The sequence below is a fragment of the Vanacampus margaritifer genome, chromosome 1 (assembly GCF_051991255.1).
Source record: "Vanacampus margaritifer isolate UIUO_Vmar chromosome 1, RoL_Vmar_1.0, whole genome shotgun sequence".
Lineage (NCBI taxonomy): Eukaryota > Metazoa > Chordata > Actinopteri > Syngnathiformes > Syngnathidae > Vanacampus > Vanacampus margaritifer.
The window spans coordinates 48,934,732-48,958,671 of NC_135432.1; the positions used below are offsets into that span (position 1 = coordinate 48,934,732).

The 23,940-nt window shown below is 39.1% G+C and overlaps 1 protein-coding gene across 17 annotated transcripts in view; it reads right to left on the bottom strand.

Moving 5' to 3' along the window:
• kiaa1109 (KIAA1109 ortholog) overlaps positions 1-23,940 on the bottom strand; it is a 106,571-nt gene that overhangs the window by 42,633 nt on the left and 39,998 nt on the right. For 8 of the 17 annotated variants that reach the window (XM_077571270.1, XM_077571189.1, XM_077570779.1 and 5 more), the window contains exons 40-60: positions 22,619-22,769; positions 22,387-22,539; positions 21,977-22,217; positions 21,124-21,272; positions 20,049-20,280; positions 19,145-19,279; positions 18,915-18,992; positions 15,648-15,832; positions 13,960-14,135; positions 12,297-12,885; positions 11,041-11,239; positions 9,750-10,010; positions 9,256-9,349; positions 8,757-8,807; positions 7,806-8,012; positions 6,200-6,435; positions 5,864-6,108; positions 5,643-5,748; positions 5,214-5,311; positions 4,921-5,109; positions 4,673-4,841 (exon numbers count right to left, since the gene is read on the bottom strand). In XM_077571270.1, the coding sequence (XP_077427396.1) occupies positions 4,673-4,841; positions 4,921-5,109; positions 5,214-5,311; positions 5,643-5,748; positions 5,864-6,108; positions 6,200-6,435; positions 7,806-8,012; positions 8,757-8,807; positions 9,256-9,349; positions 9,750-10,010; positions 11,041-11,239; positions 12,297-12,885; positions 13,960-14,135; positions 15,648-15,832; positions 18,915-18,992; positions 19,145-19,279; positions 20,049-20,280; positions 21,124-21,272; positions 21,977-22,217; positions 22,387-22,539; positions 22,619-22,769 (3,944 nt within the window). The remainder of the gene's footprint in view (positions 1-4,672; positions 4,842-4,920; positions 5,110-5,213; positions 5,312-5,642; positions 5,749-5,863; positions 6,109-6,199; positions 6,436-7,805; positions 8,013-8,756; positions 8,808-9,255; positions 9,350-9,749; positions 10,011-11,040; positions 11,240-12,296; positions 12,886-13,959; positions 14,136-15,647; positions 15,833-18,914; positions 18,993-19,144; positions 19,280-20,048; positions 20,281-21,123; positions 21,273-21,976; positions 22,218-22,386; positions 22,540-22,618; positions 22,770-23,940) is intronic. The other 9 variants (XM_077571339.1, XM_077570951.1, XM_077570597.1 and 6 more) reach the window with 4 other exon arrangements.

Consider the following 23,940-nt stretch of genomic DNA (forward strand, 5'->3'; position numbering starts at 1 on the left):
GTTTTTACACAATGGCAGTTTTCTGAATAAAACAAAGTTCTTGTAATTTTGCCAAAATCTGGCATTTCCTTTGAAGTGACATAACTTAGTCATTTATGAATATTTTTTCACTTTCAACCGCTCAAAATGTTCAGTGGCATCAGACCTATCTATACATACTGTATATAGTTTTTATTTTATTTTTTTAATGCCCCCTATGGACAATAATAGCAGTATTATGCTAATAGCAAGACTAACTATGCTGTATATATATATATAAAATAAAAGACTAATTTGAATATTTCATATGACATATTTAGAGGCTTGAATAAGTCCATAACTCATAACAATAGAATTTTTTCTGCATGCCCAGTTTTCACACAATGGCAGTTTTCCGAATAGCACAAAACTCTCGTAATTTTGCCAAAATCAGGCATTTCCTTTGAAGTGAGATAACTTAGTCATTTATGAATATTTTTTTCACTTTCAACCACTCAAAATGTTCAGTGGCATCAGACCTATCTACACATATATAGTTTTTATTTTTTTTAATGCCCCCTATGGACAACAATAGCAGTATTATGCTAATAGCAAGACTAACTATGCTGTATATATATATATATATATATATATATAAAATAAAATAATAATTTGAATATTTCATATGACATAGTTAGAGGCTCAAACAAGCCCATAAGTCATAACAATAGAAATTTTTTTATGCATGCATTTTGTATTCATTTATTAGCCTTTGGCGCCACCTAGTGGAAGTTTGTGTTAACACTCTAAACACACAAATTCCTCTATTTTCATGTTTATGACTGTTTATGAAGCAATTGCATCAGTAATCACGGAAAATGCATTATAACACATCAGGTTTACAGCATATCAAAAACTGTGATTTATAATGGGAGTGAGTCAATGAGCCAAAATCGGGCATTATTACAACAACTTCGTGTGAATCTCTCCCTCCTGTTTGGTAATACAGACGCTCCCCTATTTACGAACATTCGAGTTGCGAACAACGGTACATACGAACATTTCTGCGTGTACAGTATGTCGAAAAATGTTCGGAAAGAAATGCTGTAAGTTAGATTTTGTATTGCGCGTAGTGCTTCTTTCCGCCGCTAATACCGACGATTGGCTCTGTGAGAGCTCATTGGAGGCTGAGCAACGTGGCGAGGAGGAGGAAGAAAACGCCGGTCCCCCATGAAATAACTTTTGAAGCCGATTCCAGCGACGACGAAGAATCTCTCATGATATAAAATCCTCCTCTTCCTCCTCCTCCATCATCTCCTTAAGCATCGAGTACATCTTCCAAAAGTAAGTTAAACTTCATTTTATTTATCTTATTACGTACATGCACATACTGTGTGTGTGTGTGTCTCGCTCTCTCTCTCTAACATACGTAGTACAGTACAGTACTGTACGTATTCTCTCCATTTTATTAAGTTTTTTTCAGTACAAACCAATGCAGGTTACTTGTACAAGCCTTAAACATACTTATATAAACCTTCAATATACTTATATAGGCTTTAAACATAAATTATAATACAAAATATAGCACTGAAGCAACTTACGAACAAATTCACCTAACGAACGATCGTCCGGAACGTAACTCGTTCATAAGGTGGGGAGCGTCTGTAATTATAAATTACAGCATGGCGCCAATTTGAACTTCTACATTTTTAAACAATCCTGGTAAAATGTCAGGTCCCTAGTGTATTTTTTTCAAATGCTTTTTCTTTGATGAAAAACAGAAAAGCATAAAAAAGCCAGAAAATGGACAAATAACGCCCAGGGGTAAGAAGAAATCAAGCTTAAATATTTCTTAACAATAATATATTATATGTGACCTTGCTAGTCTAAACATGACATTCTGATTAGTATTACATTTGTGGAATATGAGTTATGCAGCAAAATCCAGCCGTTTTTATCCATCTATGGGTCGGCCATTTTGCCACTTGCTATCGACTAAAGATGACATCACAGTTGCTCAGGGCTCAGGCAACAACCAATCACAGATCACCTGTTTTCTGAAGCTGAGCTGTGTTTGGTTGTTACCTGAAACCTGAGCAACTTTGATGTCATTTTCATTCAACAACAAGTGGCAAAAAGGCCGCCCCCTGATATGGATAAAAACGGCTGGATTTTGCTGCTTAACTCATATTCCACTAATGCAATGGGGTATATGCCACGGAGGAGGCGGGACTTCCGACTTCTTGGTTTTCACACATCAGCTTTGTTTCTGTTTCCTGTTTGCAATGTGTGGGCCACATCCCAGTTCTTGCGCTTCCACCTTTGTGCCCCTCGGTTGTGCGTTCCCGTCGACGAGTGCGAGTGTGTAATGTGTCTGTCTCAGTTCTCCTAAGCATTTCAGAGAGTTGAGACGCCCATCGGCAGGAGCGAGCAGTTGCGGGGTGCTGGGATGTGGATGCGAGTGTTGGAACGCGGCCATCAGTGCCCGGAAACAACGATGTATAAAACCCGGAAGTCCGTGGCATCTACCCTATATTAACCAGAATACCGTATTTAGACTAGTGGAGCTGCATAGAACATATTACGTTCAATATTATTTGGGGGGGTTGACTTCCCCTTTAACTCATTCACTCCCAGTCCCAGTTCACTGACGCAATTCTTTCGCCTCCGACTGTTTTACTGGATTTTGACAGATTTTGCAAGGCCCACAGAATATTGTGTTCTATTGCTATAAAAACATGGAACCAACCAAAAGAAAGATTAGAGTCTCTTCTTTTATCAGGAATAAAAGTCTATTTCTATCTGTTTCCGTTTTACAGCAATTAGCATTGGAATATTGAGCTTTTGCATGTGACATCACAGCCCTCATGGGAACGCCCCCTACGGTACGCTGGACGGCAAAGGAGCCACTTTCCTGTATTGTAATCACTGAATTTCATACAGCGTAAAGTCCTTTATCTAATCCATTATCTTATAAAATGGTCATATCTTGCTGTGCGGTTGGTTGTACAGACAAACAAAGGAGTAAACCAAATGTTGCTTTTTATCGCATACCTACTAATGAAGACAAAAGACAGCTTGATAGCAGCAGTCAACAAAGGAATGGCAGCCCACAAAGTAATCACGGATTTACAGCGATTATTTTTTGCGAGGTCAGTAGATAAATGTTGTAATTAGTAGATAAATGTTCATACATTTTACTAGTAAACGTACACTCTAATAACAGAGGTCTCGAATTATGTGTTTCAAATCACATTAACGAGCCAATTAGTTAGCGTCCACTCCAACTGCACGTACACACAGCTTAGATTTAAAATGTACCTCCTTCAAAACTATTAAGTGAATTTGACTGTTTATTAATGGGGGATTTCGTCTTTGTGCTTGGAGTTTTTCACTCTGGAGCCGGCCGTAATCATATTCATGAAATTACTGCATAGCTTGCCACTACGATAGTCATTTCTTCCATGCTAGTAAGCATAGTCACATAACATCATCACAGCGTTTCAATATAGAACGGACTGTGTAAAAATAAGTCAGATAGCATGACAAACAAGTTTTACTTTTGCATTACGAGGTATATTGTCCCCCGCCGTCAGCGTAGCATCTCGTCCCAGAGACTCAGCCAGCGACAAGCTTTTGAATCAGCCCCGGTGTAAGAAGAGACGGTATTTACTCCATAATGATATAGGTCGTGCGCTGTGAATTCCGGCAAAGTTGACGATTTGATTAACTTGGTAAAAAAAGCAGGCAACAGAAGGTACCACGGGCTGTTTTCAAACTAGCGATTTCCAACTTAAGGAAATATCATGCTCTACGAGTCCAGACTAAATGTGCAACTTCTACTAACAGGCGAACTTTGGTTGAAGTAGTAGATTCCATGGCTCTATGGGCAATAATAACTTTTAATTTGTAAAATAACAGTCACTAAGTGGCTCAGGGTCACGTCCACTTCCATTCAACTATAATTTCCGTCCGCCATAGGGCAGTCACGTGATCACGTGACGTTGGTGCAAATGGTCAATAGCTAAATTTCATCATTATTCACAAATCTGTATAGAACTTTGGGTAAATTTGCTTTTTTCAACATGGCCCTGGTTGATTTCTTTTGCTCTGCTGCCACCTGCTGGCCGTTTTTGTAATAACTACCATTTCCTCAAACGTTCTCTGCAGTTGAGAGGTTGCATCAACGCCTTCTGTATACTCTAGCATAAAAATACAAAAAAACGTATACATACGCCTTTGGGAGACTTGAAACATTTAAAAGAGAACGTATTTATATGTTTTTGGGAGCAAATGAGTTAATATAACTGCATAAACACTTTTCCCTTTCCATTTTGTATTTCCTAATTACAATACCATACCAGTGCTAAACAGTGGCAGCTTATTAAAACTATACAATTTACCCGAAAAAAAGAAGAGGATGAGAGTGCTGCTGTGGATCAAAAGTGTATTAGGCGTAGTCGTGACAGTAAAATTGCTTACTCATAGCAGGAGATTTTCAAGGTCGGTACGCATTAAAAAAAGAAAGAATGAGAAAGCATGGAAAAGCTGAAAATTCTCTAGCAACAGAGTGCCTCAGATTTCCCATGCTTTCTCCATAGAATTTACTGTATTATAAGAATACATTATTCAAATTGCAGTGCTCATGCTGCACATAAACATCTGGTGGACTTTGGTATTTGATGTGACGGATAGAAAAAGCAAGCAAGCTGACCTCTGTCAAATGCCACCGGCTGGGCGAAAACAATAGGCCTGTTGAGTGTGATGAGAACTGCCTCCTTGTCAGATGAGCCACTGATCTCCTCCTGGAGAGCATTTCGCAGACCAATTCTGGTCCGAAAGTATGCTACCTGGTGGAAGTCTGAGCCAGCCTCTTCATATACCTGTTAAGAGGAAAAGAGGGTTAAATATCTCTTCAGAAAAATTACTAGCGAATCAAGGCATTGATGCGCCTGTTTGTACCTGGTGCTTGACTATTTGTCCAAGGGCCAGGTGGAGGTCAACTTGACATTTGCCAAAAAGTTTGAGGTAACTGCTGCTGCCACCAGGCTGAGCTTTGCATTGGATCCTGTTGGATAACTCAAGTTCAATCAAGCCAGTCTCAAAGCGGACAGCTCTCATAGACGGGGTTGTGGCGGTCATCTGGATGCCCTGTGAAAAGGTGGTTAAAATTATTATTATGATTTTAGTATTTCAGATAATACTGTGAGTTTTCTGTCATCATACTGTGTACGCAAACACTGAGTGCAAAGTACCTTGAACATTAGACTTAGTGAATACAGCAGGATTTTGGGCTTGTCTGCATCTGTAGAGTTGTCATGCTCATTCCATAGTGGGATGGGTTGTTCGACCCCTGCCGCAATCAACACATGCATAACAAGTCAATATCACAAGTTTTGAAAGACCGCTGTAAAATATAGGGTTAGCTATGTAGCATTCAGTGTTTTAAAATCCAAGCTTGTGGAGTGAAATCCAAAGTTTAGGACACCTTGCATTTTCTGAAAATTACGATTGCAGGGTGTGAAGCAGCAGCTGGAGGCCACTACTGGTCCAAGTTTAATAATGTGTTTCATAATGACTGACTTCATTGATCCGAGAGGAAAGTGAGAACTTTACAGCCATGATTACAAACAAGCCAGATTTACATCAGTTCAACAAATTTGAGTTAGTCTATTTGACATCACCTGACACCTTCTGGATGACCTCATTGACCTCCTTCATAAAAACCTTCTGCAGGAAAACCAGGTGGTTTAAAAGATCAGTGGTCAGGTTATGTTCAAAGGAGCCAATCTACACAAGAGAGGAAAAAAGCGAGTGTTGGTTAGAGTTATTTATGCCTCATCTGCATTGCTTAATCCCCGAGTTGGTCATAATGTTAACAACTCCATGAGAAGTCATATCCAACCTCAGCCACACAGCGCAGGTAGTTTCCCTGGAGATAGTTCCCTTGCTTTGCAGGGAAGTCATCAGCACCCCTACCCTGGTCGGAATGACTTTCATGGTCCTCCATGATGTACTCGCCAGACATAGTGACTGGTGGCAGGGTGAGGCTCGCCGATGGTGGCATGGTGGACATGTCCACAGGAGACACTTTTGATTGAAAGCATAACTTGTGGTTTGGCAGTTCAAAGGTGAAGCTGGTTTGAGCTCCTAAAGTATGCACAAGGGAATCATATATTTCTTTTTTATGTCTTCTTCAAATCAATTACCATTTGCTGTTTTGTGATGTTTTTCAACACACCTGTCATGCCATGGCTTTTCATGCGACCCATTTTGTACTCAGCTTTCAGCGAGGGCAGAAGGGCAGCGCCGATGGTGATTCCATCCATCATGGCACTGAACTTAAGAACGATGGGCTTCTTTTCAAGGCCTTCTGGAAGCTGGGGGAATTCATTGGCCTCAACGGGTGTCTGATTGATGCTGGACCCTTTGTCAGAGGGTTGTGGGGTGGGCGTGTCCTCCCTATTGGGAGGTTGGCTGTAGAGAAAGAAGCAACTTATTCACTCAATGCATCAAAAGTAGTTCACTGAATGAAGTAGTTAATATAATTGAGGGTATATGATAAATTCTCATAAGAATCGCGAATCTCATTTAGTACAATTCAGAATCGATTTTAAATGCCCCAAAATTGATTTTATTTTAATTATTTTATACTGTCTTGATCTTGTTTGTGTGTGCCTTTATTGGCAGCGCTGTTCATGTTGTACACGATTTGGCCACTTAGGGGCAGTGTGGTTCCGCGCATTCTGATACACTGTAAAATTTGTAGCCACATAGGTGAGTAGAAGGAAAAAGTCATGATCAAGTTATGCCAATAAAAAGTAGGTTTTTTTTGCAGCGTAGGATGAGCATATGCCAGTGAGTAATGTTAACATGCTCCTCTGTCTACATTCCTAAAACATTTTGTATGACAAGCCGTTCTTTGGAGTAATAAAAGTGCCACGTGTAGCATGCTAATTAGCTTTAGCAAGTCAGACTGGAGTAGATCATGATGATTCTTTGCACATCTATAAATTGAAGCAGAAATTATTGTCAAAATCATTTTGAAGCAAAAATCGTTCTGAATCGAAAATTGAATCGATTCACAGACCCAAAAATCTGAATCGAATCGTGAGACAGTCAAAGATTCCCGCCCCTAATGAATGTACTGCATTTAGAAATGAACATGCTGAAAAACAAGATTGCCTATATGTACATATATGATTAATTTAGTCCATGTAAATGCAATGTGATTTAATCAATAGTTGTTTATTAAGGACAGACAAATGAATAAAATGCTGCTTTTGATTTAAGTAAATTTGCTCATCATCAATTGGGTTAACTAAAGTACAGTAAATTAACATACTTTAAAATAAGGTACGATGTTACTATATTTGATAAACATGAAACCTGTAAATGCATTTCTAAGGGCAAAAAATGCAGGACAGAAATCAAACTGAATTTGCATTAAACCTGATTGATGCATGTCCTTTATTTTTGTTTTCTATTGTAAACTATGAAACACCTTTTGCAGTTCATTCCTGTTATTCCCTTGCAACCCGCCCCCAGCTCCGAAAATTTTGCAATTTAATAGTTAAAAAAACAAAACACATTTCTGGATTAGCACTTTGCAGGTTGCTTAATTAACTGATTAACTAATATGGGGATCGCTTTCTAGTCTGAAAACAGACCAAACATTGGCGGTGGTAGAAGAGGCAACAAAGTGTAGAGAATAAATCCGACAAATTAACATAAACATAAAATATGTTTATATATAAATTAAGTGCATTTAAGAGTAATATAGGAAGTTCTATATAGATTCTTATGAAGATATTTTTTAGTGGAGCAAGGCCAAACAGTAGACATACACATTAGATGGCTGTCGGATGAGGTCAGAGATCTGTTTGGACAGCTGATGGGAGCTCCGGACCATCATGCTGTGTAAAGTGGCTGGGTGCTGGGGGATGTTGATCATAATGGCTCCCACTTTGAAAACCGCAGCATTGTTAGTTTTCAGTCCACGCTGGGCGCTGTACAAGGCCTGAGACTTGGCGATGTTGCATTTAACCACAGTTCTGCAATGCAGAGAGAGAGAAATTGGATGATTAACAGGGTGGAAAAGTTACATGGAACTGCAGATGGCATGACAATATGAGTGTATGAACAACTACAAGGATCATGCAGTTTTAGGACATTCAGGTCTAATAATATTGAGTACTAGGCTAATTGGGAAGAGATCCAACATAATGACTGAAAATTTGTCACCTGTAATGTGTTATGTTTATACACTTCTCTCAGTCACTAAAATAAAAAAAAAGTCCTTTACACTGTTGGTCATACTAGAAATTACCTGCACTAGACTGCTACCACTAGAGACCAAGAGTACGAGTGAAAGTTCACATCAACAACAATGTTAAAAAAAAGACACAAAGAGGATAATAACTCTAGTATACAGTAGGAAACACCCAGGCTACGCTTAGGCTAGTGTCTACGATTATCAAACACCATGATCAAAAATAAATAGAAAAGGTAATGATTTGACAAACATTTGGTCATTTATGAAGAGAGAATCACGTTCTACTTCTGACTCAATATCGCGTTGCACCACTTTTTCAATGTCTTCAAATTAAATGTATGTTCATCAGCATATCACCAGACAGAACAAGGTGGCAACATGCCAACAACTGTCATTGCCTAAAACCACTGAGGTAATTCCATGCATAGAAACATGTGGAATAGACATGACAAACACATGATGGAGACACTATTAAGTGTTGAATAAAATGTAGGTGAGCCCTAAAAAAGCAGCAACAACATACAGAAACTCTTGTTTTGCTGTGCTGGTGGGAGATGTTGGGAAATCCTCCAGTCTATGCATGTAGTTGTAGGAGAAAACAACAGAACAAAAACAAGAAAAAGGAGAGCAGAGGAAAATGTAAAATAATTCTAGAGCATTAGAGTATAAGGACTGACGTTCATACTTTCATGGTATATTTGAAGGCATAACAATAAACATGCATGAGGGCCAGCGAGCTTTCAAACAACATTTTCACTTTACTGAACATTATTCCTATAAAAGGTTTTTGCTAGAGCCTCAAACAATTTCATCTATCACAGATGAAATTCTAACCTATTTTATGTTAGCACTAAATGAAAAAAAGTTAATAGGGATAGACAGAATATATTAAGTGAATAATCAAAAGACGACATACACAAAAGTACTCTTTTATCTAATTCTGAGTTTTTGAGAGAAAATTCAAATCCCGAAGAAATTTTTTTAATGTGATGATGATATAAGTAAAGCAACTTTGCACATACTGAATGTCTGGTGTTATGCCCTCCAGCAGTACAATGTTCACTCCTCCTATATGAGCTGATGCACAGGTCTCAGTCATTTTCTGATGTAGGATATCTAAAAGACAGAAAGTCAGGAGCAATCAAACAGGTGGGGGGGGGGGGAGAACGTATAGTTCAACCAACTGAAAATTGCTTTTTGCATCGATAACATGAACCAAACTTTCTGCACCGAATGAGCATTCAACATTTAAGAATGGTTAAATGTGAACATTGATATTCTGAATGAATGTGACCATTTGCATTATGTGGCTGTGCTCGCATTTTCCTATTGTTTACTTTTGTCTACTGTTTGATACTTTATCTTCATTTAAGCCTTAATTACATGATTTATTAGTGCTCAGTCAGACTGTTTCTTCCCCAAAAATATAATTTAATAGGAAAATATTTGCCAGAGATCTGTGGGGGGGAAAAAACAAGCAACAAAACAAAAAACTTTTTTTAATACACAGAATCACCTTTCATCTTCTCCTTGAGGGTAAAACTTCCGTGTATCTTTTTGAGTTCTGCCTCCATGGTGAGTCCACCAATGTCAGCCTCCAGGTGGGTGCGGTTCACCATGCCAATGCCAAACACAATGAGGGTGACGTGCTGCGGCTCAGAGCTCACCAGGCTACGCCGCCTGCAGCCTGCAGCAGGGGGTCTCGTGGGCGTGGGCTCCTGCTGCTCGTTCTCAAAGATTACGTTACAGAGGGGCTCTGATGGCCGACGCCCACCCTCTGTGGAATACATAAGGGTAGAAAACAAGTTATCTACACAGTTAATTATGTAGAGTACATTTGACTATTTAGGGTGGGACCAAATAGACTCAGTTTTAGAGTAATATTAATAAACTTGTACATGTACGCTGTAAGATTTGTATGAAAATGTATTTATTTATCCCAGGGGGTCTGGGGGTGGATGGGGGGCAGGGTGAGCGGGGGCTGTGGGCTGGTGGGGTGCCTGGTGGGCCTGCCATGCCCCGTCCTGCTGCGTTGGGTTGGGGGCGCGGGCCGTGTTGGGGTGCCCCGCTCCTGCGTTTGCTCTACGGCCGGTGGCCCTTGCGGGGCCCGGGTGTTGTCCCTTGGCGCTGCCGTGGCCTGGGGAGGCCCTGAAGTGTTGCGCTTGCTCTGTCCTGGCAGGGGTCGACGGCTCCCCTCTTTGGTGGAGATTTTCATGCATGCCAGATCCACCACACCAGCATCTATCGAAACTCAAACACAATCTGCTTTTTCCTCTGGTCCTTGAATCGGTGGAGGCTGGTGTCTGTGGATCTCACTCTGCTTCATCTTTCCTTCCTTCCTTTCCTCAGTCTCTCCTTTGGGCTCTTGAGGTCTCCCTAATTTGTTGGAATTTAGATGTTTCTGGGGTTGGTGAAAGACTCTGGTTGGTAACCCGGTGGGTAGTAGGTAATGTCTGGTCGGTGCTGGATTTCACTTTCCTTTCTTTTCTTTGATCCTTCCTCGGGTCTCCTGACAACCTCACGACTTTAGCTGGATTCTGAAGTATTCGGTTTAGGTGAACGGTATGGGATTTTTAATAGGTTTTAGGTGAACTAATGAGTACACACTCACACGCACGCACACACACACACAAAATAAAAATTATTTAAAAAAACAAAAACAAAAGAGCAGAGATCACAGATTGCAAAAAAAGTCTCGGGACGTACGTGAAGACAAGAAAATGCAACAGCAAATACTGAATGAGACAAGACGAATACATTTGTTTGGTCAAGCAAAATAGAAAAAAATGATGACTGCTAATTCCCACCTGTCAAGCAGTTCTCTGCAGAACTTTTCTCTAAGATGCCTGTGGGATCTGAGATGAGCGAGTAGAAGTTGAGCAGCTTGTACATGTTCTGCCAACATTCTGCTGACGGTTCGCTCTGCTCTGAAACTGTGATGGAGTCAGAGTCATCCATCTGGATTGCCGTGTGGTCTGCCACATCCCGGGAGCCCTTCCGTGACACCTAAATCGTTACAAAGAGATTAAACGAGTAAGAATATAAAGATTTCACAATTTGCCGCTGCAAAAAAAAAGAAGAAAAAAGGCCGGTCTTGTTATTATTTAAGTTATTAGTCCTAAAGCCTGTAAATTGCCACAGAAAACATTTACATAATACATAAAGTGCATGTGAACAGGTTCTCTGATGACACAAAGACATTGTGAAATGTGTGCATGGTTTTAATGCATTTCTTTTCTACTAGCTCCCCCTTGTGTTTGTATGTGTAGCCTCAAATTCACTGGTATCAAATTTCAAAAGGTATGTAAAGTGAAAAATATTTTTTTCTTTGAATGTATGGTCTTTTTTATTTTAAAAAATAGTAAAATAAAATTAAATGTACTTGTAAGAAGATGTATTGTGTGGATCTCAAAATTAAAAACGCTGCACTATTGTGCAAACAAACAGCATTGCTTGTAATAAATAAATATTTAATGTACTGTATTGTATTGTAATACTACTACTACTGTACTACTCCGACTAATGCATTAGTATAGAGACCCCTCCTCTTGGCTGACATATGCAATAACGTGACTTCATTTCCAGTTTCTGGGTTGTCCCGTGTGTAGCTGTGTATTATATTTTATCTCTTGACACATTTACAGTATTTGCCGTTTATAATTGGTTACGCTTTGCGTGTGTGTTTGTGCCCCATGGGGCTGATAATTAGTGACTTTTAGGAGAGCCACTTAGCCATACCACGGAGCTGAAGGAACCGCTTGCACTGTAGTCACATGTGCTTGAAAACATGACATCATCAAAAATGCAATTGGTCAGTTGAGTCCAAATCTTATCAGCCAATCACAAGCCATAGTATTTATGCTACATGTCAAGCGTGTGACACCTACCCGCACACTACTCTCAGATATGTTTTCGATTTATGAACATATGGCAACTGCCCATAACACCATACGGAAAAATCTGACCACTTGACATCACTGAATTTGAAATGAAGATGAGCTGCTTTATATTGATGACTGATGATCTTTTTCAAAAAAATATTCAAGTTTTAACAAATTGTTACCTTGGAGGTGCGACGCTCTGAACGTCCAAGTGAACCACGTCCTCGATGCTCCCTTCTTCCTAGCGTGTCCATGGCTGAGGGTGGTCCATTGAGTGGAAAACCCCCAGGAACTCCTGCTGCTCCACCACCTAAACCTCCACCCAACCCTCTCTTGCTCTTCAGGGTTTGTGTGGCACTGCGTGCCGTCCCATTGATGCTGCCCCGTGAACTCCGGCTAAAGTCAGATGACCGGAAGTGGCGGTACGGTCGGCCCTTGAAGGTCGGTGTTGGTGAGGCAGAGCCTGCAGTGTAGCGGTTTAGCTTGATGTCTGTTTGAGTGGCTTTGATGTCGTCAATCATGGTGCTGAACTGGTGAATAAGGCGCACCAGAGCCATGTCGACACGTTGGCTAATGGCCTGGCAGGCTGTTGTGAAGTCACAGTGGAAGGTGTTGTAGTGGCGGCGGTTCAGGTCGTGGAAGGACAGTGGCACTGCAGTGGAGCCTTGTGGCGCACTGGTTGATTTCTCCATCACGACTGCATTTAAGCTGAAAGTCTCAATAAGAAGAGCTGGTTTGAAGTCAAGTGGTGGCAGGTTCACCATGCCTTGTCTAGAGGTAGGAAGAATTGACAAGTTTTGTATTTCACATCAGATATGTTGCACACTTTTGGCTGGATGTTGCTGTGGTTATAAGATATGTAAAGTGAAACCTCAGTTTCACAAACTGAGTCAATGTTCACGAATCAAAGATATATTTAACTCATTCACTCCCAGCCATTTTCACTGAAGCAACCCCATTCTCCCGGCTGTTTTACTGGATTTTGACTGATTTTGCAAGGCCGACAGAATATTGTATTCTATTGCTATAAAAACATGAACCTACCAAAAGAAAGATTAGAGTCTCTTCTTATATTTGTATCTGTTTCCGTTTTGCTGAAATTAGCATTAGAATATAGCTAAGTTTCATCATTATTCACAAACCTGTTGAAAACACTGGGGAAAATAGCTTGTTGCAACATTGCCCTGGTTGATCTCTTATATTATGCTGATACATGCTGGCCGTATTTCTAATAACTACCATTGCTTCAAGCATTCTCTTCAGTTCAGAGGCTGCATCAAAGCTTTCTGTATGCTCTAGCATTAAAAGCAAACAAACATAAAAAACATATAAATAAGTTTTTGGGACTGAAGGACAAAGTATAAAAAAAAGTTTTTTGAATGAATTAAAATCTAAAGAAATACACGTAGAATAAACCGTTTCAGCCCCAGAACCAAGCCGCCTTCATGGATGGCCCGCACAGATGCCTAGCAAAGAGCAGACAGCAGGGAAACACCAGCTGCGAGCCCTCTCGAAAGCCGCCAGAACCATAACACTTTTCAGGACTACCTAATACCACAATCATTTGAACTTCAGCTCTGGAAGCCATTCTGAGGGGTAATTAAGACAAAAATACCCCAAAACAAAATGATAATTATCTGTTTGTGAAATACGTGTGCACCTAGCAAATAATGTTTATGTGCGATCAAAAGCACAACACAGTTACTGAATCAAAGTAATATTTTTCAGAATTTTTTGTTGATAAAGCGATTTATTCATCAACAGGAAAGTGAGTGAACTGAGATTCCACTGTACTACTCTATTATTGCAATTTTAATAGCCTGTAATAAATAAGATGTACTTTACCTCCGAGATCTTTTGTTTTTGCGCTCTTTGGAGGTGTCAGAGTCCACAATGTCTGCTCGCAGACACTCCAGGTTGCCAGAAAAAGACAGATGTTCTCCAAAATACATCTTGTAGCTCAGAGGAGTGGTGTCTTGGGCTTGGATGCCAGTATAGTTCAGTAAAGGCTTGAAAACAACCTAAGATGTAAACCATATGCCGAAGAAACATTTATTACATAAAATGATGTTAAAACACTTATCACATTTTAAACATTTCATATGCACATGAACACAATTGTTTCTTCTTTCATGAACAGACGGGGCTCTGTTCATGAAAGAAAACCCCACAATGGTCACTGAAATAACTACCAAAAAAAGATATAATAGTATATATTTTTTAAATACCAGTGAAAATCTGACATTGCTTTTGAATTGAAGTGTGTGTGTGTGTATGTATATATATTATATATATTAGTGATGCACCGAATATTCAGCCACCAAAAATTAAAGCCGAAAGAATATGGCCGAAATAGGTTGCTGTGACGCAAACAAAAAAAAACGCTGCAAGCAAGCGTCTGTTTGAATTAAAAAGCGAACACGGGGGTGAGTGTCCGCCTTTTCTTCTTGCTGGCTTTTTACCGTGTGAGTTTGCACCGGTCAGTCGCAGCAGCTCCCGGCGTCTTCGGAGGAGAAGGGCGTCGTCGCTTGGTGTACAACATTTATTTTTTTTTTTACCGATTCGACATGTCATAATCATTGCTCTCTTTTTTTTTTTTTTACAACATTTAAGTGAGTCTAAAAAAGACACAACTGTGTGTGTGTATATGTATGTATATATATATATATATATATATATATATATATATATATATATATATATATATATATATGTACGTATATATATATATATATATGTACGTATATATATATATATATATGTACGTATATATATGTACGTATATATATATATATATATGTACGTATATATATACATATATATATATATACATATATATATATATACATATATATATATATACATATATATATATATATACATATATATATATATACATATATATATATACATATATATATATATATACATATATATATATATACATATATATATATATACATATATATATATATACATATATATATATACATATATATATATATATACATATATATATATATACATATACATATATATATATACATATATATATATACATATACATATATATATATACATATATATATATACATATATATATATATATATACATATATATATATACATATATATATATACATATATATATATACATATATATATATACATATATATATATATATATACATATATACATATATATATATACATATATATATATATATATATATATATATATACATATATATATATATATATATATACATATATATATATATATATATATATATATATACATATATATATATATACATATACATACATACTAGTTCATTAATCCATCCGTTTTCTCTACCACTTATCTCATTACTTATTGTAATTTACAATTCCAAAGCAAGGTATTTTACTTATTACTTTTATCAGTTTCATGTTATTTCTGTGGCTATCTGTTTGGCTTTTGCAACCATCCACGTCTGTATACAGGCATGCCGCATGACTGAACAAAGGGGAAAAAATACATAATAAATTACCTGAGCATCAGCCAGTTGAACAGCAGCAGGACAAAGATTTCCCTCTTCAATATCAGCAATGTCATCCTGGCTAGTGCTATGCTGGGAATGCTGTGAGTGGGTTCCGTCCAAGGTGTTCTGGTCACTGGACAACACTGTGTTGAAGTCCGATGCAGAGGGGATAGTTGGTAGGTTACATGTTCCACCTAAAAGTGTTGAAAACATTTGTGGGATAGAACTAGACTAGGGAAAGATTTTGTCCCACCAGTGCACACAGTAGAAATAAAACTGAAGATCAGTTGTTAGTGACTTACACTGTACTGTGTAAGCATGTGGATAAAAAGCACACACTGTAATAATGGTTGTTACTATTAAACAAAATCATTGAAAGGACAATCAACCCTCCTTAAACATAATGACTTGTAATAATCACTGTCAAATAGATAAATACAATCTGTCAGTCTTTCTATGTACAGCATATTTACTGGCTCAAGGTTCAGCCTTAAGCAATATGACCATGAGCCATGGATTCTCAGGCAGGGTTTCTGCTGGTTGCTCCTGATTACCATCTTAAAATCAACTTTCATGCAGGGTCCCGTAGCCTTGGAACACCTCGACTAAGGATCTGACAATAACTTCACATAATCTCTTGTAACCTAAGACTGCACAAAACCCAATTTCAATGAAGTTGTTTTGTTAAATATTCTCTCATTTTGAATTTGATAACTTTAACACATTCCAAAAAAGTTGGGAAAAGGGAAACAAAAGACAGGTAAAGTTGAGGAATGCTAAAAGAACACCTGTTTGGAACTTTCCACAGGTGAACAGGTCAATAGGAAACAGGTGAGTATCATGATCAGGTATAAAAAAGCATCCTCCTCGAAAGGCTCAGCTGTTCACAAGCAAGGACAATGCGAGGTTAAACACTTTGTTGGTTGACTTGTTTCAATGTGTAAACTAGTACCTGACTGGTGATCTGTGCAGAGTGAAGTTATGGCAGCTCTTAGCAGACATATCTTCCTTGCACTTCAAATTAAAGTGAAAACTAGTTCTACATTAACGATCACTGCTACTACAAATGCTAATAGCAACATGTTACATAATTAACAGCAGCAACTGCCTGTTTTATATACATGACCACTCGTGAAAATTCTAATATATCTGAACTTTTTATGATCCCACCTAAATATGATTTAAGGCACTTGACTTTGAAAAGCAGGTCTGAGTTGCATATAGGGGCGTGACGGTAACTTACGATTCGATACTGTGACGAAATGTGGCCCACGATAACGATAATATCAGGATACACGATATCTACGATATTCAATATATTGTCAGAAATTTTCTCAGCGATATATCACGACATTCAGCATGTGAGTGACAGTGAAAACTTGCCGACTGTTCTTCTTCGTCAATAGGGTCTAGACACCAGTTCTTCGCCACTGCTTCTGCCTACTTTACCACCATTTAGGGGATTTGCGCCCCCACAAACAGGACATGAGAGATTAAGTACTGACGGTGACAGCAAAGGAATATAAAAGTCACGGTTCGGATTGGATCACGGATTTGAGTCACAGATCAAATAGTTTTTAGGATCAGAAAACAAAACAAGATACATTGATTAAATTTTTTTTTTTTTTTTAAAACTCTTGCCCATTAAATAATAATAATTAAAAAATCTACTCAAAATGTCTAATTGGGCCGTTTAGGAACACAACTTTAAGTGCAATAAAAGGCAGATACATTCTTATTTCATACCTGGTCCATGTATAAAATAACATGGTATTAATGGCTTAAAGTTGTTTTCTTAAATTCTTAATGTCAATATTTGACATTTTGAGTTGAATGTTTTTATTTATTGGAAAAGGTGTTTCATAAAATAAATGAAGACAAAATTCTATCTTTTTTATAATGAAAAAGACAAAGTGCAATTTAAGGCACATTCCCTTCCTCAAAACATGGAGCGTGAATTACAAAGTAGCCTAGGCCCAGGATATTGAAAAAGTCAAGCCAAAGTAAAGAAAGCAAGCCAGGTAGGTGTCACTCATTACTTTTGCCAGCCCTTTTTTCCACTTCAGGGCCCACCATACCAGCCAGGCACTAATGCTAACACTAGCTGCTATCCACTAACGTCAGAGACTTGCGGCGTATCATACGATGACGACGTAATTAACTAGCGGTTTCTTAACATCCTAAATTAGCAGTTAAATATACTTTCGGGGGCAGCACGGTGGCTGACTGGTTAGCACGTCCGCCTCCCAGTGCAGAGGACGTGAGATCGAGTCCGGGCTTCGGCCTTCCTGGGTGGAGTTTGCATGTTCTCCCCGTGCTTGCGTGGGTTTTCACCGGGTACTCCGGTTTCCTCCCACATTCCAAAAACATGCATGGCAGGTTAATTGAACACTCCAAATTGTCCCTAGGTGTGAATGTGAGTGTGGTTGTTCGTCTCTGTGTGCCCTGCGATTGGCTGGCAACCAGTTCAGGGTGTACCCCGCCTACTGCCCGAAGCCAGCTGGGATAGGCTCCAGCACCCCCGCGACCCTAGTGAGGAAAAGCGGCCAAGAAAATGGATGGATGGATGGATATACTTTCGGGATGGCATTGTAATAATGATGGTAGAATATATGTAATTTAAAATAAAAACCTCGACATGTAAGCCAACATATCGAAAAAAGATGTCAAGCTGGCGCTCACGTCGCCGCGCAGGCCCAAGTAAAATCCCACCAAGGCAATTGCATCCGCATTAATGTGTTGTTTGGTTAAGCTTTATCTTAAAAGTTAGCCTTGTTGTATGTGGCGTGTTACGTTGAGTATGTTTCCAGCTTCATTGACATGTCTGAATGACGGGGTAAATCCATTATGTGCTTTGCGCTGGTGTGCCGTCATAAAATATCGATACTGCTGTTCGTGTATCAATATATTTATTGCAACAGAGAGTACAACAATATATTGCAATATAGATTCCCCCCCCCCCCCACTCCTAAACTAGACATAAACTATGACTACACTGTTGTCAGTTTCATTGTTGGCACAGTACTTTGAGATCAACGAGTCTCCAGACAGTCTGAAGACAGCTGCGAAAGGCTTCAACACGCCCGCGATCTGATTGAGGGTAAGTGGTTTGGGTAACGGATGGGGAAAATGACACTGTTTAAAGGTTGTCACACAGGGATATTAATATCAACTTCTAGATTACTTATACAGGGATTTTACTATTGTACCTAGATCTCAAAACACAACTACTGTAGTTCAACAATGTCAGCACAACACTGAGGGGCAACCCCTAACCTCCTTCACGACTGTTATCTCTTTGTAGTGGCTGGTATTGGTAGTGAATGGCTGGAGAATCCAATGGGTCTAGAAAAACTGAAACATTAACAGAATGTTCAATTGAATTACTGCTTGAAATGTTCAGGTATAATTTGTTAGTATTCCTTTCTTCCTTCCGATGAAGACAAAAGAAAACCCTTTTATTTGACATTGGAAATGAGGCAAGATTTGTGTGGATCAGACCTTACCTGTCTGGAGGCTATTGTGCTGTGAGTCCTGGATTACAGCCCCACTCCTGTTACCCACAGCATTGGACATCCAGTTGTAAAAGCTAACGGAAGATGGCTCAGATAGCAGTGGGTGCTCTGTCAGCATTTCTGTCCCTGAAGCCCACAAAGAACCATATTCGATTATTATCAATTTACATCAAATTGGCATTTGCCAACAATACAAGTTTCTTAATTTGGTATCAGTGACAACAGGGGCGCTGTGGATATTATCAAAACCAATTTGGTCTGTATAAAAAGTGTGCACCCTTTCTTTTACTTATAATGCCAACCTAAACAGTTCTTAATATGCCAATGATTGTACTCTTTAAGCAAGGCTTAACTCATTTGCTCCCAAAAGCATATGACACGTTAAATATTACCATGCTCCAAAAGACGTTTAAGAGTTTTTGTTGTTTTTTTATGCCAGAGCAAATCGAAGGCTTTGATGCAGCCTCAGAACTGAAGAGAATGCTTGAAACAATGGTAGTTATGACAAAAATGGCCAGCAGGTGGCAGCAGAGTATAAGAGATCAAGCAGGCCATGTTGCAAAGAGCTATTTCCCCCACAGTTTTCAATAGGTTTGTGAATTATGATGAAGCTTAGCTATATTCTAATGCTAATTGCTGCAAAACGGAAACCGATAGAAATATACTTTTTTTCCTAATGAAAGAAGAAACTCTAATCTTTCTTTTGGTAGGTTATATGTTTTTATAGCAATAGAACACAATATTCTGTTGGCCTTGCTAAATCAGTCAAAATCCAATAAAACAGCCAGGAGCGATCGGGGTTGCTTAAGTGAAAATGTCTGGGAGTGAATGAGTTAATTAAGTATGGTTTTATCTTAATGCAAAAGGATGAATATCAGTATTTCCAATCAGGCACCTGTACGAGTAAGGGAACCACTCTTGGCTGCTGTGGCAAAAGATGGCTCATTCCTCTGGGGCGTCCCCTCCAACAGGTTGTGCAGACTGCGAAAGCTTCCAGTCAAATTGCTCAGGAGACTCTCTTTCCTGGGGCTGTCCTTGACTGGCAGGCCTGCACGGCTCACATGTGCTGGTGAGTCAGCGGCTGTGTCACCGCTGGTGTAACTCAGAGATTGATACGGATGGGAGCCCTGGGTGTGACAAATGTATTGCTACATGTCAGGTTCACACGCAGCTCATGTTAGTTGCATTTGATTTCCATCATGGGCCAGATGAATCAGGATGGACCTTGCTTTGAAAGGGTCTTTCCCTCACTGTTCACATAAGATTGAGATAGAAAACGTCTCAGTAAAATGTAGAATTAAGTTCTATTTCGTCCCTCCCGACCGCCAGATGGCGGTGCTTCAAGCACTGAATGTTTCCTTCGCGCATGCGCAGTTCGAGTAATGCATACCAAATTAGTCACCTGTGACCCCTGGGTGACCCTAGAAGGGTATAAGTTCCGGTGCCACCCAAGGTTAGTTTCCTACGGAATCTTCTCACGTGAACACGAGGATTCCGAGAGACAGGACGCTCTGCAGGTCGTCCGGGACTCATAGAACCGCAGTTACAGTCGTAAGTTTCGATTTAGGGAGATATAGAATTGAAACCCAAACCTTGATTCATTGATTAAGTAATCAATTACCGCAAGATATTTTTCTGAATGAGTGTATTAACAAAAACCGACCAAATATGTTAGTTTCTGAAAGGGTTTTAAAATGCGTTTTGAAGTAACAAGAAATCTAGAGCTTTTTTCTAGAAAACGTTAAATCAATTTGGATTGTTCCCAGAAAAACTACATTTACTCAGATCTGAAAATAAAAAATAAATAAAAAATCCACTGGCTAAGTATAAACATTTAAGAAAAGGTCACATTTGTACATAATGGAATAGCATGGCTTGGTTGTGATTCATCAACATTTATCACACCAGAAAATATGCATAAAAGTATATAAACAAAGACAATAGTTGGCTACCACGTGGTGAATTTTTACCTTTATCCGCAGTGCAGACTCGCTGTGTGTATGGGACTTGGAGAGTTTCCTCATGATTTCCACTCCACTGACAGGACCAGAGTTTCCCTCTTTTGGTGGTTGACGACTGCACGCTCCCTCCAGTAGCATGGTGTGTTCACTCACTGTAGCTTCGCAAGAAGGATATCAAATAAAACTCTAAATGACTTCTACTAGTAAAACCTGTGTTATCTCTCAATCTTACACAAGGGTTATCAATCCATTCTCTAGCCATAAGTGAGGATTTACAGTTTGGGCTGATTTTTGATAATTAATGGTCTAGTCACTAGACCTATGCACTAGACTCTAGTGCAGAGGTGGGCAATCTCGGTCCTCGAGGGCCGGAGTCCTGCAGGTTTTGTAGGTTTCTCACTTCCAACACAAGCTGATTCCAATCAACAGGATCGTTATCAGGCTTATGCAGAGCTTGCTGATGAGCTGATCATATATCAGCTGTGTTGGAGAAGGGCAACACGCAAAACCTGCAGGACTGCCGCCCTCGATGCCCACCTCTGCTCTAGTGCATAGGTGTCAAACTCCGGTCCTCGAGGGCCGCAGTCCTCCAGGTATTGGAGGTTTCCCTCTTCCAAGACAAGCTGATTCCAATCAGCAGGATCATTATCAGGCTTATGCAGAGCTTGCTGATGAGCTGATCATATATCAGCTGTGGTGGAGAAGGGAAATATCCAAAACTGGATGCAGGTCTACGGCCCTCGAGGACTTGAGTTTGACACCTATGGTCTAGTGGAACCAACTATGACTGGCCTCCGGAACAGATTTTTTTTTAATGTAATAACATGTTTATTGCAATTTAATAAGAAAGTATTTCCCCCACCTGCATCATATTCAAATTCAGCTCCATCTCCACTCGTGTCACTTTGCAGTACTGCACCGTTGTCCAAGCCCAGGATTGTCTCAACCAGGTTCTGCTGAGGTTCCTTCGGTTTAGTAAGCTGATTGGGCCTCATCAGACCAATAGCTTTGAAGCCCTGAGTAACCACAATGAATTTCATCCACTGTCGAGCCAAAGCCACAAGACCCTTTTTAAGAGTCACTAAGGCTGGGACTCCATCATTCTGCAATAAAAAGGAAGAGGAAAAATATATTGACACAAATAATACATGTTTTTGTTGGTAATAAAAGGCACCTATGAGAATTAAAAAGTAATTGCAGCTACCTAACAGTAGATAGTAACAATTCTTGTAGAGTTGCACTGGGAAAGACATGCATAGCACTTGTACTAACCATGGTAGCCTCCTCTATGACAGAATAGTCAGCCTGTTGCAGATAGCGGTTAAGGATGTTGCAAAGCATACATGAAGGATTCTCATGCAAGTAGTGAGCTCGCTTGGTCACGCGATTGTACTTGCTCCGAATGGGGATGTGGATGCTCTTTTTCTGCAATATGACAGAACTTAGTGGTTCAACAAAATTGCTGTGGACCGATTGGCTTTGGGTCAATGATTGAACTACTGACCTCAAGAGCCTCTGTCATGATGCAGCCCATGACTGCGCACACACGGAGTGTACCCTCCATGTCCAGTTTGCGAAGAGAAGATTTGAGCTGGTCGATGGGAACCAACCAGGCACCGATAGCTGGAGTGGCAGTGCTGAGCAGATTTAATTGCCTAGAAAAATCAAACATCAGCAGTAGTTTTTGGTTTAAATGGGTATGGATCAAATTCATGTGTTGACACTATAACGCCAAACGTATCATATACAAGACATTTTGAGCCCTCTATTTCATGAGTATAATATATTTTTTCCATTAAAACCCTGCCGTATATGATCTGACACATGCATTGCACGGATAATCCATTAGAGGGAAGTAATCACTCAGCTGATGGCTTTTTCAGCGACCTTGTAAGATCACCATAAGAAAAAGTTGAAAAATGTTACTTAGACAACATTATAAGAAGTTAATGGATGGATATAATGCGACAGTGCTCAATATTTTTGACTAAATGTTTTAGTAAAACCGCGTTAAAAGTAATTGTATAAAATTTGAAACAGTAGTTGTATAGTCATTTTACGAACAACTGTTTTTTTTCTTTTTTTTTTTTAGTTTTTGCATTTGCCATGTAGTCAAAGCTTGATTTTTCGACCAAACGAAAATGTTTAAATTACATGATTGATCATTGATCATACATAATTGATCATTTCCCAAAATAACAAACACGACCGAGATGCACGTTCTGCACAGGCCACTTTTGTCTATCTAGTGAAAGAAATGCAAAGTACACCTTTGCCTGAACAAGAACAGAAACTGTTTTGAGGCTTTTCACTAATCCAAATAAAAATGTGACCCACAAAGTTAGTAAAAAAAAAAAAAAACTTTTTTTTTTTTTTTTTAAATGCTGTTTCCATTTACTTTGGTGGAGTTCTCAAATCCCAATAGTGCATGATAGCAGCTGTACTATACTTAATAATGGGAAATGTTCCTTCGGATTTTTGGAAATACTAATATATTTGATATGTCTGTTTATTATAATATTTTTGACAGTTATAAATATATGAATTTAAAGCATTGTGACCGGATGTATCAAATAGGACACAAATCAAAAGTCATATGAGTAAGTTGATTTTCTTTTTTTTTGTTTGTTTAAAAGGACCAATACATACTCTATTTACAAAGAATCAGAATTTTCTCTCATATAGTTCATGGCACAGGCTTTATAGGGTTATAAGACATTTCTTTGATGCTGTATATTGTAAATTTGCATTTAAAATGGGTTGCAAGAAAACAATGGGACCATGGTTAAAACAGGAACTAATAATGGATTCAAACCGTGGACTCCA